General features: G+C 43.7%; 1 protein-coding gene across 6 annotated transcripts in view; it reads left to right on the top strand.

Annotated features, from left to right (window-relative positions):
* The window catches only part of LOC119460977 (serrate RNA effector molecule homolog), a 110,990-nt gene that overhangs the window by 76,396 nt on the left and 17,827 nt on the right, over nucleotides 1–16,767 (top strand). For all 6 annotated transcript variants that reach the window (XM_049672701.1, XM_037722144.2, XM_049672699.1 and 3 more), the window contains 7 exons: nucleotides 4,557–4,726; nucleotides 8,274–8,376; nucleotides 9,443–9,494; nucleotides 10,930–11,128; nucleotides 11,611–11,826; nucleotides 13,733–13,956; nucleotides 15,355–15,495. In XM_049672701.1, the coding sequence (XP_049528658.1) occupies nucleotides 4,557–4,726; nucleotides 8,274–8,376; nucleotides 9,443–9,494; nucleotides 10,930–11,128; nucleotides 11,611–11,826; nucleotides 13,733–13,956; nucleotides 15,355–15,495 (1,105 nt within the window). The remainder of the gene's footprint in view (nucleotides 1–4,556; nucleotides 4,727–8,273; nucleotides 8,377–9,442; nucleotides 9,495–10,929; nucleotides 11,129–11,610; nucleotides 11,827–13,732; nucleotides 13,957–15,354; nucleotides 15,496–16,767) is intronic.

Raw genomic sequence — 16,767 nt, 5'->3', positions numbered from 1 at the left:
TTCACTGCAGAGGAGAGGGATGCTAGTTTCTTTCCCAAATGTAGTTTTCCCTTAGTGTTGACACAGCAAGCACATTGTTGTAGCAGAAATTTTAAAGACCTATTCCTGCATGTTTAATTGTCTACTTCTTACCTCATGTTTTTCAAAATAATAAGCTTTCGTGTCAAGTTTTTTTGAGTGCACTAGGCACTACTCTCAGCTAGTTTGTAGAAGTTAGTCTTCGTTGCACCTCTGATCGTTGAATTAACCGTCAGGCTCACAGTGAAACCTCTGCTCTCGACAGTTTTGAAACTCAATGCAAATGCAACCACTATTTGTTACTTGTGTTCCTTCATTGCTAGGGGGTTTGAAAACTCTTAAAACCAGTAATGCCTGCAACCGATAAACAATTTTCTCAAGAACCACAGTCACCTTGAAGAGGTTTCACTGTTCATGAAATGCACTTTCATTCGTTTAACAATTCGATGAAGTCTTTTATATGGCATGGAAAAGAGAGCCGGTTCTGCTCTTTTTAACTCTTGCCTTCATAACACGTAATCTTTCCAACATTTTTAATAAAAATTCCTTAGTGTGATTGCCACCCATCTGATTGTCACCTGGCGCTCTTCCTTTCAGCCCAAAGACGGATGCGCTCTTTGCGCTCCGATTGCATTTAGCTGGTCGAGGGTGCGCTGTGCACAAGGCAGTGCTCTTAGGCGAACCCAGTGGTCAGGCTAGCTTGTTAGGCGCGTCCCCGTGTCCGTTAGCTACCTTTCTGATCAGTCAGGGCGTGCGACCCACCATCGGTGGCTGCGCTTTGGGCATTTACGCAACCGGTGTGCGCAACCGGACGCTAAAAAAGCCCAGTCTGCAGAAGGTGAGGAACCAATTTTTGTTGGTGTGCATTGCAGTGCGGATCGGGGAAGAGGGGCTGCTTCTTACTACTTTTTCTGTGCCCATTTACTGTTGCACTTGTGCTTCTACTTTTATGCTCCTGCTGTTTCAGGACAGGGGAGACCCATGAGCAGTGTACAGGTGCATCTTCTAAGTTAAAGTCTCAAAGCCACTGTGCATGTCTCCCAAGTCCTGTGAGGACTCTTATGGTGTTGCTAATTAATGCTCTAAGCCCTGTATTCTAGAATGTTCGTCGACTATGCACTCCACTTCGAAAATAGATGGCAGCACCACCTTTTGAGTGAAGTGTTCACTGCACTGTGCCTAAGGGACACTCCATGATTCCTGACCAAAACTACTGTAACCAGGCACCTATGGTGCCGGCTGGAATGCGCCGGACTGAAGGTGTGTTTACCAAGCAACTCTTTGTTGTACGAGTCGCAACAAAGAGTGTTGGTGGTGTGCACTGTCTTTCACAGTCAAGTTGAAGAGCTCCGAGTCGAGCATTTGTAAATACAAAGGTAAAAGCTGAGGAAAGGGAGAAATACGTCTTTAGAGCTTTAGGGTCAGAATTGTGGGAACTTTCAGTGTGCACCCTGAATGCAGCTTTGGTCACATGTGCAGTGGCTTAGGGGCTTTTGCCTGTGCCTTTGACTCATTTGATTTCACTCCCCCCTGATAGAGCATAAGAACTTAAAAATGAGACACCATCAAAACAGCGGGCAATCCATAGTCTTACTCTCCATCTGTTTTCCAAAGTGCTGTATGAGTGATTTGGAAAGTACATAGCCCGTCATGAACAGCTGCAGCTGCTGCATGTAATCAGGCTCCTTGCAGCAATGCAGTGTGTCATTGTCTCGCATTGTGATGTGATAAAATGAAGAGCACTCTGCAGGTTACTGCAAGCCACAGTGATTGTGTCTCATTTCTGGCAGGGGAAGACTGTGAAGTGTGTTAGTACTTTCTCAGGAAAACTTGAAAGGGTTGATGTAGACTCTAGGTCGTAGCTCTCACCATCAGTTCTGCTACAACAAATGCTGTTTCAGAGAGATTTTTGCTGTGGTGAAGCTCTCTTTAGCCCTTGCCACTTGGCCATAGCATTTAACGCACAGAAACTGCTGATGCAATGAGCGACGTATTGTGCACCCTTGTGCACGTAGTACATGCATGACAAGATTGCACAGTTTCAATGTTATATACTTAAATTTGCACATGGTCATCTACTCTGGACATGCCAACATGAGCACCATATTAATATCTTCACTCAGTTTTGCCAAGAATGACCATCAAGGCAGCGCGTGGATCATATGTACAATAAAATAAAAACTGTTCCAGAAGTTTGTACGATTCTATTGCGAATGTTATGAGTCAGCATAGACACTAGCAGTGCTCATTTAACCTCTAAGTAGGTGTGGCATTATGAGAGAATGGGTGTAGTATGTAGAACATGGTCGGATAAAATTAGCTGGCGTCCATTGGAGTCCATTAATTGAGGCTAAGGTCTTGCCTCCTCAGGATCAACACTTGTTCCTTCCATGTTGATGCGTGGTAACTTGAATGGCGGGACACGCAAGCTGCAAAAGCATTGTGCCCTTGTTGCAGAAAACTAACTTGGTGAATGTGGCAATTCTGGCAGTGCTTGCTGAGCTGTCGCTGGGGACTGGAGGTGTGGGCATGCTGCTCAGCGAAAAGAAAGATAGTGTCGCCATGTTATAGGGCATTAATGCATTATTGAATTGCCCCGAAGGCCTACAGAACCTATGTGTTGGCTTTCTCAAGTTGTACTAATGCTAGAGGCCAGTGCATGTCAAGTGTAGAACCAACATTTTCAATGTTGGGTTCCTGCGGCACCACATTGGCCTAGCTTCGAGTTCTTGCTATTAGAGAAGGAAAGCTTGTATCTGAACAGCACCTAGCAACTTTCAATTCGTTCGTGCAGTGAAAACTATCAGAAGAAAATGTAGAAGGCACCTGAGAGCTGTAACTTTCAGGAACTTATGTGTGGACTTTCAGCTTTCATTTAATGTTTCAGTGGTTTGCAACACTCTGTCAAAACACTTCGAGTGTGGCGGTTTTGTATGGTTCTGAAAGTCTTAAGAGATCTGCACAATGCATGCCATGACTTGATCTTTGAGACCATGATTTTGGCATACTGCAAGTCATGACATCGTTTGCCACCAGAGCAGCGGAAAACATTGCACGTGAGCTGAAATGTGTAGTTTAAGCAGAGCTTGTACTGCAGCACAAAATGTTCAGCATCTGCATTGTGGCTTGACATGAGTGATCTTCAAAGCACCAGTTGGCATTCACACACCAAGGCATTGATGATGTGCATGACGCTCTGAACAGTCATTGTTAATGCTTAGCAGTGTCATGCGAGGACACCAGCTAGGATTGCTGCAGAGAGAAAGGATGTGGGAAAAGAATGCAGCAATTGTTTTACTACCTCCGTCACTTTATAACTGGACCATTGTTGCTGGTTATTTCGTTATTAAATAAATTTATCGGAGTTTTCATTACTAACTTGAGAACAAGCGTTTGTGCTCAATATGACTTAAGGTGATCTGAGAGAGGGCTCGGCAATGTCTCCGTGTGTCCTTGTCGTATCATCCTTTGTGACCTTTAATCCGCTCTATAGTCTCAGGTTGTGCATCTAATTCCACAATTGAATATGATGGTCTCTGTTAGTTCTACTTGAATTCTCACCATCCAATAAGGGAAAAAGGAAATGTATGATAGAGCACAATTGTACATGACTGATTGAATATTGTGGGACTCACTATGCAGGTGCAAAAAAAGACAACAAAATTTACAAAGGGCACTGTGGCCTAGAACAGGACACAGGCTCTTGCGCACATACGCTGCAGACTTGCTGTGTCACTGCTTGAAATGCATGTAGTTAAGATATTACTTCACATTATTAGAAAAGCCTTGCTGAGTAATGTTTTTTGGAATATGTCATGGAACATTTCAAGGAACAAAGTATGCCATGGAATTAAATTTTCAAATAAGACCCTGTAATGCAAAACAGCATAATAGCCCATGTTCATAGCAGTACACTTGGCTCTGATAACAATTTGTAGGATTGTAGGCTGGCATCCTGTATGTAATGCTCGCTAAAAGAAAACTTAAGGGGAATGAGAAACCAAGCAAATTCCTCAGCCCAATTTGCAGGCAACCATGCTTCACCAAAGCCATGCTTGTACTGAAGGAATAACAGGCGCTTAATCACAGTGGGGCATGAACTGGTACACAGCTGAAAAGACACTTTGCTGTTGTGGAGCATAGGCTGGTGACAGCCATATATTTGTCTAATGCAGAATAGTTGAGAGGTGGAGAGCTACTGACATTCATCACCAAGGGTGTTATAACATAAAGATGAATGGTTCATACTCTCATACACAAAGGTGTCCAGGTTCCTGTGCTAAGCTGATACTTGGTCTGCCCTGTCCTTTATTGACTGCTAGCTTGAAAAATCTCCTTGGCTCTCTTGCTTGTGCAAACACCTCTGCAACATAAACAGCAGACCATAGTAAGGGCAAAGAAAGTGTTGTTGAAGCTCGCATGAGTTGTATTTAGTAAGTAATTTTTTTTTTTTTTTTGCGTGTGTGTTATGCCTCTTGCCTTCCACCTCCCTCTACCTCTTTGTTCTGCACAACCTTCGTGCATTGTTCCTGAACAAGGTTCAAGTCCAAGTACCATCCAGAAGAATGTGGCAAGCGCAAGACAGAGCAGGTGAATGCCTTGAAGCGGCGCCTGGATGCCTTCCTCAAGCTCCATGAAGGTGGCTGGGTGGACGCCATCAGCATCGACGTGGAGAAGTCTGATCGCATCGTCAGGTTCCTTGACGCAGGTGAGAGCTTCTCATTGCCTATTTTCTATACCTCATGTAGCAGCTCAATTCACTGGAAATCCGCCAGGTGGACAAAGTCACGAAAGGGAAGTAATTGTCACCCACACGAGAGAGTAGTCAGTTTCTCAAAAAGAAAGCTTCACAGTTTAAGAAAAATTTGTCGTGGTCCTCCGGTGATTGAACCCTGAACCAACACCTTTCATCAAAGCTAACCAGACGGCTAGCATATTGCAGAGTGAGACCTAATTAACCAGCAACTCGAAGCGGGGGAACACTGAATATAGCAAATATGTTCTGTGTAGTTCCAGTATGATAACAAAGTCCTGGTATTTTTCGTGTATGTTATCTTGGTGACACAGAGTAGTGGTTAGCGTGCTCAGGCTGGCTTATAAACAGGGTCAAATTCTGAAGCGGCTGTCATGTTACACAGATTTTTTTCTTTTCTACCTGCAGCTGATATCAGCTGTGTTCAGTGCTGAGGTAGAAAACAACCAGTTGGATGACGTTCATGGCAGAAAGTGCAAATGAAACATGCAAATTAAAAAGCTTGCCCTCTCTCCTTTTTTGTTTTGTGTGTTGTGCTTTCTGCCACAAATATACAATCAATGTCATTAGTATACATTCAACGTATAGTGGAGGGCCTATAATAGCTTCAGTCCGCTTCTGTTAATTTGATCCTGACAACACCGACAAATTTGGTGTGTCAAATTAAAGATGCAGAAAAAATGCAAAAACACAGCATTGACTCATTTGGCAGTAATTACCCGATTCTCACATGCCCTCGAAACATATGCACACCTGCTTGATGTGTATCCAATGTAGAAAACTAACGTGGGGATTACATTAAAGCTCGTAAACAAAGTAGGAATACCGGGTGTTCAAAATTAAGCTTTACGGAATTTTTAAAAATCGCCTGTGGCAGGTAGCATAATTCTTATTGTTGAGCTGGGTTATTCGAAGAGGCGGACATTAGTAGCATGAGAAATCGAAACACATATTCAACTTATTAACAAAGATTGACTAAAGAACTTCTTAGTTAATTACTTTACGACACATATTGCAATTTACGAATTGTAGCCAGTGAGCTTGTCAGGCGTATCCACTTGGAATGAATTTCCAGAATGACACCAGTTTGGAGATATGGGCCATCAAACTCGCCGTAAAAATGCACTGTTGTTCCACTTACCTTTTTTTACCAAAATGCTGCTTTATACATTGAAGCACAAAAGTAACTGGAACGCCCATGTATTTCGTCCCACACTTTGGGAAATAATATCTCGAAACTGGTGTCCTCCTGGAAATTCAATTCAAGTGGATGCGTCTTGCAACCTCCCCGGCTACTATTCGTAAATTGCAATATGTGTCGTAAAGTAATTAACTAAGAAGTTCATTAGTGATTTTTTGTTCATTAGTTGAATATGTGTTTAGATTTCTCATGCTACTAATGTCCGCCTCATCGAATAAGCCAGCTCAACGATAAGAATTATGCTACCTGCCACAGGCAATTTTCAAAAATTCCGTAAAGCTTAATTTTATGCACCCGGTATAATGCACGCTCAATTTTTTTTCTCTCCCCCCCTTCTCTCCGAGAGAAATGGGCAAGGGTCTAATATGTGTTGCATGATGGTGACCTGCTTCCTAACTATTTCGAATGCCGTTTGCCATTCCCCCCCCCCCCCCTAAAAAAAAAGAAGTTTGCTTTAAACCTACTCCATGTGACCAGATAAGACCAAATGACAAGGTTGTTGAGAAAATACAAACATGGCTTATATTTTTTTTGAGAGGGTTGTATACAAAGCACCTCAATGGCCTAGGGATTCTAGTTGTGAAATCGGAAGAAGCGACACTGCTTCTTGGTGTGGCATCTGATATCAAAATCTCATATGTTACGCGGAAGCAATGAGCTCTAGCAATATCCTTTCCGCTGAATGTGTCGTCATATTGCAAGACTTTTTCATCTAGAATGTTCCTCGGAGTACACACAAGGTCTATGGGAGAAAAAAAGAACATCAACACACGTGGTCGGTTATCACACAAGGAACCAACAAAGGCAATAATTTCAGGTCGATTATCACGCTTTGTACACATTTGTGACCGTGCACCAATTCCACTGACGCCAGAGTACTCTTAGTAGCAAACCATATATACTTTGTTGTATGTACAGTCTGAAGAATTTCACAGATATGACAATTTTATAAACGCCGCAGGGCATTTGAGAGAAAAAAAAAAAAAAAAAAAAAACTTGCGCTTGCCTGCATACACTGCCACAGGTGTGACCTTGCTGTTTGTTTTGGTGCATAATTAATGGATCTTTGGTGAGATGGCGCTGCAAACAAGCAAATTGCCAGAGTGCAAGCACAAGATTCAAGAAAATAAACAAAGATGCCTATTTTTGAACAAATCTGCCGTAATGAATGCATTTGTATAGTGTACACGATTGTGTACATAACGTTGCAAAAGGCTAAAGTCGGCTTCACCACAATACAGTTGTGTTATGCGGTAACGTGTATAAACAGTGACCGCGGTTTCAGTTTTGTATCCTTGCAGTGCACAGGCAAATTTCGGCTCAATTTTCTTGGTTAAAAAAAAAGGGCAGGCATTAGAATTGGGTAAATAACTGTAATCAGACATTGTGAGGTACCATTATTACTTGAAAATCTTCCCAGGGCAGGCCAAAAATATGCTTTTTTGACGGGAGAGGAAGTGGGTTGAGTGCGTTCACTCTCAAGGCTTGGTGAAAAAATACAGTCCAAAGAACCACCCCTTGGGCTTGGCGAAGAAACACAGCCTGTGGATAGGATACGCATCTCAGCCAAATTTTGCAGTCACGCGCAGAGAGTGGAGCTCGCAAGCGGAGCACGAAGTCAACTTTTTCTCAAATGCTCTCTTTTCAACAGAAGCCTGCTCCTCACTCTTTTCTGGATGCTTTATTTTGTAATTAGCAGATTCTGATGCGTGACTGCTATTGGCCAATAGCCGACATCAATCAAGAAGGGTGTTTGGACCAGTGTGCTTCTTCCTATTGCTACTGTGCATATTTATTGACGCGGTTTAATAAACTGGCTGAAGTAAGCGAAAATCTGCTTTTGAATTTCAATAAAGATTTTGTACTTCCGGAGGAAGCCGACTATCGTCTGCTCAGGCTCGGCCGTGGCCTCCCGTATAGGAGTTAAACTTTGGCCACCCTGCATATTAATGTCGTAGCCGTCAAGTCTCGCTAATTTTGACTAGTTTTGAACACTCAACTAGCCTCAAACCACGCAATACTCAAGGTCAGACCACACAGATGCTTGCCAGCATGCGCTCACTGGCAAGTAGAGATGTCAAAACACCTGCTTTGTGGACTGCTGCAAGCAAAGTGCAGAACACATGTCCTGCACCATTGCTGGTGTTCTTGAGCAGGTCCTCAAGCACACTTGCAACATTCCATTGCAGATTATAGCAGTGCCTAGGGAGCACTTGTTGGAGAGGTCCACAGCTGGGAGAAACTAGACTGTTGTTGCCTGCTGGGCTGTTTGATGATATGATTGTGTACTGCTTTTTTCAGTGGTTATCTTGCTGGAAGGTGGCACCGAGTACGATCTTCAGGCATTGGATGAGCCCATTCAGGAGGACAAGCCTTCCGAAGGGGCCTCATTTTCCGCTGCAAGGTAAGCTCTGCCACTCTGTGGTGGGAGGTCCATGTGTACGCTGTAAGTCAGTGTTGGCAAAGGAATTGCCTCTTATGAGGGCACACATAGGGCTAGGGGAATGAGGGGTGTTTGCATGTGTGTGTGTGAGGGGGGTGGAGTAAAATCAAGTTGCGCAAGATACTTGCCTTCATTTAAATACATAGACATGCTTTTCTCTGCCACGATGTATCTTGTCTGTTTGACACCACCATACGAGTTGCTGTATAAATACTTTTCATGCTCGACGACTGCCATGTTGTTTGTCACATCCCACCAAATCAAAAGGAAAATATTGCTCACTGCAAGTATTCATAAGAGAATCCTGCAGGTATGCAGCCTAAATGGCATCATGCGTGGTGCATAATGCAGAAAGATACAAAGCATTTCGATACAGTTCTTGCTGTGTGTTGATCGTGTTAGTGCACACTCTGTTGCTTTGTTTCGGTTAGACACCAGTGGTACTTTTGCTGTACTGTGTGCTTGCCGCATTCTGGTGGTTGTCCAATTAACCGGTGTACTGCCAAATAACTCAAGATTATCAGGAACTTGATGCCATTAAATAATGCATACACTTGGTGGTACCAGAAGGCAAGTCCAAATTATCAAGTTTTACTAATTAAATAGGGTCAGCCTAATGAAGTTTTACTACTTGGGGAACTTAAGTGCATATGGCACATGCATGCAAACGTGGATGACATGCTCGTCACACGAAATAACATGGTTTCGCTAGTCCCATGGATGGTTAGTGGGAGAGGTGTCTTGGCTTTTATGAATGGTGCCACATGTCATCTTCATATAAATCAATAGGTGAGGTTGACGGGTGCGCTGGTTGAGGCAAGACGGACTTGCAATATAATTATTTGTGTAAGTGATGGGTGATATTTTGTCCTTTTGATGGGGCTTATTTCCTTGCATACCATTCAAACAGTAGTCTGTATATTAAACAAGCATTCATTTTCATGCCTCTCTCCTCATGCTTGCTACTCTACAACAGTTGTCAATTTTTTCAACTTGCTTACTGTTACTGTTTTTTTTTTTTTTTCAGGGACGAAAAGGAAGCAGGTGATAAGCCTGAAGCCAAGGAAGGGTCATCTCAGGTCAGTGTTGATTACTTGGCTTTTGTCTCTGTAAAGTGAGGGTTGTTCCTCTATAGTGCACAAGATTGGTCTGCAGATATCTCAAAACTCTGTATGTTTAAATTTCTACATTGTCTACATAACAGTACGCACCCAAGCATTCTCTTGTGCACCGTAATGCACATGTATACTGATGGAAGTATTAACTTAGGTAAAGCCTGATATTAGAAAGAGAGTTCCACATGTTTTTTTTTTTTTTTTTTTTTTTTTTTTTTTTTTTTTCAGGGCTTATTTGGTTTGAAAGGAGTACGGACACAAAAATTTTTTAACTTGTTTTTTCTGCTGTAATAAGTAGCTAATGACCCAGTAATCACGGCGCGAAACCTCATTTGCTTCAGAGCGCGACAGGTAATTATTTGGAGTCTTCTTTGCAGCGACCAGTCCAAGTTTTGGTTTCAGAGAGCAACGAGATGGGAGAAGAGGGATTGTAAACACAGTGAGCACGTGATCGCACAAAACTGTGAGGTGTTCAAGCCAGCGCGCTCGCAGCCGAGCGAGCTTCGTGTTACTACTTCGTCTACTACGCCTACACGAGCTTTGCGATGTCGCCGTCCTCATTTTCGCCGTCCAGCAGCGACAATTTTCTCCAGGCGGTAGTCGCCACCGTATTAGACGTGGCCAACCACTTTTGATTCGATCCACCACAGGCGAGCTGGCGATTGCTGGAAAACGGTATAAGCCTAGCTCTCTGGCCGTCTGATCCGGGGCCGACGGCTCTTGCGATCCGACGCAGCTTGTAATAAAGCTCCTATATTCGTCAATACAATGAACGTCTGCACATTTATGACGCTCATAACCGACAGTACAATTAGTTTTGCCGACGGTGTTGGTAGCGATGAGAAAACACGTTAGCAAGGCGAGCTGCTTCGTAGAGACGATTGATGCGGCGGCTGCGCTGACCGCTTGCGAGCCAGAATCATGCCAACGATTAACCATATTGCACAACGTTTCATAACATGCACACTTTCGAGGTCACTTCACTCTAAGAGTTATCTCGTGTCAGAAACAATTGCGCCGATTTTTGGGCCGCCATCAGTGGCGAACGAGGCCAGCGTCTCAACCAGGGAGAAGAAAAAAAAGGCGAAAAAAAAAAAGCGGCAGGACGATCAGAGCGGCGAGAAACTTGCTCGTTGGCAGCGCAAACTCGTGACGTAGCATTTTTTGGGTTATTTACAATCCTTCCTTGATGTCAATGTCGTGAGGTGCTGCGCTTTGCGGGTGGCTGCGCGCACATAGTTTTAAAACTTATTTTAAATATGTTCATTCGCCGCTGATGTCTTGTAGACGATGTGTGTGTGTCCACCTAAATTGATCTCACAAGTTATCTCGACTTCAAATTTTTGTGTCAGTACTCCTTTGACCTGAAATGTTGAATAACGGCCTTGCATCATTACAGGGTGGGGACGCACCATCTTCACCGACTCGCTCGGATGTGACTGCTGATGACGACAAGCGGCACAAGAAAGCTGATGATGAGGAGGACGACGAGGATGCCAAGTCAGATTCTAAGCCGTCGGGTGGCGGCCGCAAACGCAGCTACAGTTCCAGCAGCCAAAGCAGTTCCAGCTCAGACTCTGACTCGGATGACAGCGACAGTGAGTAGCAGCTCCATTTCAAGTTTAATATCTTTTGGATTGATTTTATTGTTGCAGTCTTTATTGTAACAGTAAAACCTCGTTAATTCAGATTTCACTGGACCGGAAAAAAATGTCCGAATTAACCAAACCTGCGTCGTTATGTCAATAAATATACACAGTAACAACAGTAAGAAGAAGCGCACTCATCCAAACAACCTTCTTGATTGATGTCAACTATTGTCCAATAGCAGCTGTATGGGAATCTGCTACATTGCAAAACAAAGTGTCCAGAAAAAAGTGAGGAGCAGGCTTCTATTGAAAAGAGAGCGTTGGAAACAAACGTGATCCGCGGACTTTTTTTTTTTTTTCCATCAAGCACAAGGGGTGGTTCAGGACTGCTTTAAGCCCATGAAAATTGTTGAAATAAACAATTTTTTAAAGATAATATAAATACGGTATTTGTTTTGCAAATCCTTGGTGTTACGTGTATCTGCCTGCAGAGGATGCCTCTGACGATCAGGATTCTGGTGTTCCGGGTGAGGAGAGTGGTGGGGAGAGCAAGAAGGCTTCGAGGAAGAGCAAGAAAAAGTCCAAGAGGCTCAGCAGCTCTCCTCAGGCAAAGAAGGCGGCCACCAAGGTCAAGGAGGAGAGGTCAGAGGATGGCAATGAGGAAGGCAGCAGCACCAAGGGCGAGCCAGAGGACGACGATGAGGATGGTAAGGCTCACTGCTGTGTCTGAGACATTCACGCCAACCGTCACTTAATTCACTTGGTGGTAATTGTAAGGTATGTGTGCCGTCTTATCAACAGCTGTGCACACAGCTGCTGTGAGCATTTCGCGCATGTGCTAGCCTGAAGAAAGCTGTCAGCTTTAATGATGTTATCAAAACGCAATTTTTTTGCTTTTCTTTCTATCATTCAAGTAGTGTTCTTGTGCAAGGCCACTGTTTTTGATTTACCTTGATTTCTTGATGTTCGCTCGATTACTGTAGTTGCAGATGCAATTAATCTTTTCTTTTTTTTTATTATGTTAGTTTTACATAGCAATAGAGCCTGTTTTACACTCTATCAGTGCAGTTATCGCATTGCTTTGCCTGTATGTGTTTGAAAAGGGGGTTGGTAGATTGCTGTATGCGATCATTATCTTTACCACTTCCATCATTTTGTTCCAACTCTTCTGCCACTTTTTCTGTGGATTGACTACGTTCCTTTGGCAAACCCTTTTTCCTTTTTGTCGTTTACTGTATTTACTCGCATGATGCTCGCACTTTTTTTCGCGGAAAATTCATGTGAAATTTGGGGTGCAATAATTACGCTGGGAAATTTTTCCAAAGAGAATGTTTCGAGTGCTAAATAGAAAAAAGAAGTGTCTGTAAATCGACGTTCTCACGCCAGCGACTTTAACACTTTCGTGACCGCGCCTATTCCCGTCGACAGTATGTTGTCGAAGGTACAAGTTGAATTTTCGCGCCTCTCCGAGCGCTCCGGACAGCTAGCGCCATCGAGCGGGTTAAAAGAGAGACTATTTTATCGGTTTCGGTTTTGTGTTTCTCTTTTCCACCGCGCGGGGATTTTTAAAGCGCCTGCATAGTCGGGGTGACGAGCGCTCGTCGTTTGGCATCTACGTCGTGCGCGTCCGCTCCACGGAAACGGTGAGTTTCGACGGTTTCCGACGCTTCTGGGCTCGAATTTGCGGATGATCGTAGCAGCACAGACTCGGAAGACGACTTCGATTCGTCTGACTTCATTACGGACGAAGAAAGTGCGGCAAACCGCCCCGGAACATCGACGGGTATCGGCCGTTGAGTTTTGCTTTCTTCTCGGACCATGTTATCGCTGCCGCGCATCGACGTAAGGATTTCCGGCGTGTTCTAAAGGTCACAGTTCTTATCTGCAAGATGTAAACGTCGTTCGGACGGGATAATTTACCGGCGGTCGCGCAGAGAGTCGAGTTTTGTCCACGAAGACGGCCGGGAGTGCACCTTGGAATCGCGCTCCGAAGTGCTGTGTGTACCCGTGTGCCTCAAGAACTTTTGTAGATACGGAGCTTATATTTGCAGGCTGATTTCATATATCCCTTTTCTTGAAAATGTATATTTCGATTTTTTTTAATATTTTTTTTTTTCTGCAAAGCAGCATTGTTGTTTTTATCAATCTTTCTCGTTCTTGATGCAATTTTTTTGTTTTGATAATTTTTTTCGTAGTATTTTTAATAATTATGCTGCTTGAAATTAATACCGTTGGAAAGATAATTTCTTCTTCTACAATTTGATACCATACACTTCAACATGAATCATTTCCTGTGGCAGGAAAAAAAATAATAGCCAGACTACCCGAAAACTACCGATTTTCCTACGGTCACGAAAGTGTTAAGCTCGAAACAAAGTGTTTATTTCAAACAAAGCTTACATTTGTATGAAGAGCTCAGGTCCTAAACAAGCAGAAGTGGATTGATTACTCAATTACTGGAGGAAAGAAACTATAATTTTTGATGGCCAATGTGGGATTTGCGAGCAATGTGCGAGTCTGAGTATTATGCAAGTAAATGCAGTAAGGCTTGTCTCAGCAGTTATGCAGAAATCACCTCTGACCTTTACCGGTTCCCTCCGTTGTTCCGTGCAGGGCGCCCTGACTCGGTGGCTGACAGCAAGGGTAAGGGGGACGAAGAGGAGGACGAGTCCAAGGCCACAGCGGATGAGCAGGACAAGAAGGGCGAGACTGGCCAGGGGGACGGGTCTAAGGCTGCCGAGAGCGAAGAGAAGAACCGGCCACGGCCCCTTCACCGGACTTGCTCCATCTTCCTGCGTAACCTGGCACCCACCATCACCAAGATGGAAGTGGAAGCGGTCAGTGCTTGATAGTGTTAACAAGAAGGCGCTTTATGCTTATTTTGTTGAACGTGCTAGAGAGTTCTTACCTGGGCTAGTTGGTTTTCATTTAGTGCATTGATCAGCTTGGACAATGGGACATGTTTATACGAACACGTGTCCTGTTCGTATCACTTGTCTCATCATCTGCTGCACTCTTTGCCGTGCGGATTGTATGAAACATGTACTAAAGATGCACAGACCTAATTAAAGAGTGCCTTCAGAAGCCCACTTTTGTATGTAAGTGCGATCCCCACACCAGGCTGATGTCAGGGAGCGCTCACAGTCACAGCCCACTACTGCGTCAGCCGGGCGGCCCGTCCACGATGCGCTCAGTGCTCCTTTTGTGCCAAAAATGAAGTGAAATGCTCGCTTGGGTGTGCACAAGGGTCCCCATGGCGCACGCGACATGTGGTACTGCGAGAGTCTTTACACCGAATATATATAATATTCGAGAAATTGAATAGTATTTACATCTTAAATAAACAGCACAACACAGACATGGACAAAAGCTAAGGGACAGGACAGGTGCTGAACACGCAGTGGCACAGGATTTAGGCAATTTGGCAAGTGTTTGCTAATGAGTGCCTGTTATAACTCCTGAACACAAAAAATAAGCAGAAATTGAAGGAACAGATATTGAATTAATGTATTTATTTCTCAAGTTCTCTTCATTCTAAGCTACACAAAGGACAAAGGTAGGTTTTGTCATGGCATCATCTAGCTGAGGCAGCTACTAAACCTTTTCTTGTCTTAGCATACTCGGCAGAGGCATCTTTTAGATTCCATTCATCAGGTGTATTTGGCATTTCACAAGTGTACCGCCATTAAGCAAAAGCTCCCATTAACAATTCAGTGTGCGTAGAAGGGACACTAAATCAGTTTAGACTGATGCAGTGTTCTTTCAAAACTCAGTTTTCGTTAATTTTGTGGTAAGAAGTTCATCACTGTAAGAGAAAATGAAGGGCCAACTTTCAATTCCTTAACTTTTGTGCCGGAACCCCGGTGCCAGTACGTAACTGTGACATCATGGGTTTCGAAGTACTGGTAAACATTCCATTTTCAAAACTTGTGAACTTCAGTCTTTAGCTCTGTTTCAATGAAATCTTGTCTATTTTTACCAATAACAAAATTAACTAGGCCTGAACAGATTCTGTCAAATTCTACGGAGTCACGGCGAACTGGTGGAGTTTTTTCAAGACAGCCTCGCCACCCATCTTTCATTTTTGAGTGTTTTCTGACTTATCAAACCTCCTGTTATAGTAAGAGTGGCTTTTTTGCTCATATAGAAGCATAACCAGAATGCCCTTTCAGAGAGAACTGTTTATGGCCATGTTTCCCAATATTGTGTGCTTTTGATGGTGCATGTTGTTGCAGATGTGCAAGCGTTACCCTGGCTTCTTGCGGGTGGCCATCGCGGACCCCCAGCCTGAGCGCCGGTTCTTCCGTCGGGGCTGGGTGACGTTTGAGCGCACCGTCAACATTAAGGAGATCTGCTGGAACCTCAACAACATTAGGGTGAGCATTGCTGTATGTGGGTGACTCATCACTAGTAGGGCTGGGCGAATGATTCACTAACCTTCTGATTAAGTAACTAATACTTTAATTGCCATACATTTTTCGATCGCGAATGCAGTGGAATCTTGTCAATTCGAGCCCACTAAATTTGAACTTTTGATTTATTCGAACTGACTATGTGGTCCTGTAAATATCATGTGTATTTCAATCTTGTGAAATGGCCGGTAATCCGAATGCGTAAGCGTTTGCGATGATTATTTCAAACAAACTGCGCCGCCAACCATACTCTCAGTAGCACGAACTCGCACGGCGGCGCTTTCTACACAAATAGTGAGGGTGCTGGCTGCTGCTTCCGTATCCCGTCACAAGTACCGTATTTACCTACACCAAGAAATTGGAAATTTAACAGTAAAGTTGGTGTGTGGGCTTATATGCAAATTTTGTCTTAAGATGTTACTACACAGCAACGGAAATTTTGCCTGGAAGTGTGGCTTCTGTGCTTCATAGCCACCGATGACGAAGGCGGAGTCAGTGCCGTTGCCTACAGTGGCTAATCTTTTCAATTAAAAACATGGCACTGAACAGCCAGGAGCTTGGTAGCGAACGCCGAAGCAGCTAAGCCGTGCATTGCAGAGCGCACTATGGCAATAGTGGTTGTGGCTGGCTACGATTACCAGCAGATCAGTGTGTGTGAGTGCTAGTTCAAGGCTGCTATATAATCAAAATGACGGCAGTGGTGGCTTCAATTACTAATGCCATTTCGAACCGGCTGTCACGGCAAGAAAGTCTTAAAAATTGGACAACAAAGGATTTCAGCACCCGAACTGTGAGATGTCCTTATATTACATTGGCTCTATGGGGTCTCCGTGGTGGTGCCGTGAAGGCGTCTGAATTATCATCCATATCCAAATAACCGTTTGCTGATGGACTGTACCCTCACTCTAGCTGAACTTACGATTGTGTGTGAGTGAGCTTAGTATACTTGATGTATGTCCACTCAAGCAAGGTGTCGCTATTGGGGTATTAAGGGCAAACATCTATTTAAATTGCAAGGCTTGTGTTCTTTACAGTTTATGTGCAAAAATCATCTGTTTTAATTTTTAGTTCATGTACGTAAATCCACAAGGACAATCAATTGATCAATTAATCAGTTCCAAGGTTCTCATTGAGTAAAATTTTTTATCGGCTGTTCCTAGCCAGTAGTCATTTTTTACTTTTCTCACATAACCTGTCGCAGAGAAGCAGTGGCTGTGTTCTGCTTCTTAGCTCAAC

The sequence above is a fragment of the Dermacentor silvarum genome, chromosome 8, assembly GCF_013339745.2.
Source record: "Dermacentor silvarum isolate Dsil-2018 chromosome 8, BIME_Dsil_1.4, whole genome shotgun sequence".
NCBI lineage: Eukaryota > Metazoa > Arthropoda > Arachnida > Ixodida > Ixodidae > Dermacentor > Dermacentor silvarum.
The sequence above is the reverse complement of the archived record's forward strand: the minus strand, read 5'-3'. Positions and strand labels throughout refer to the sequence as shown.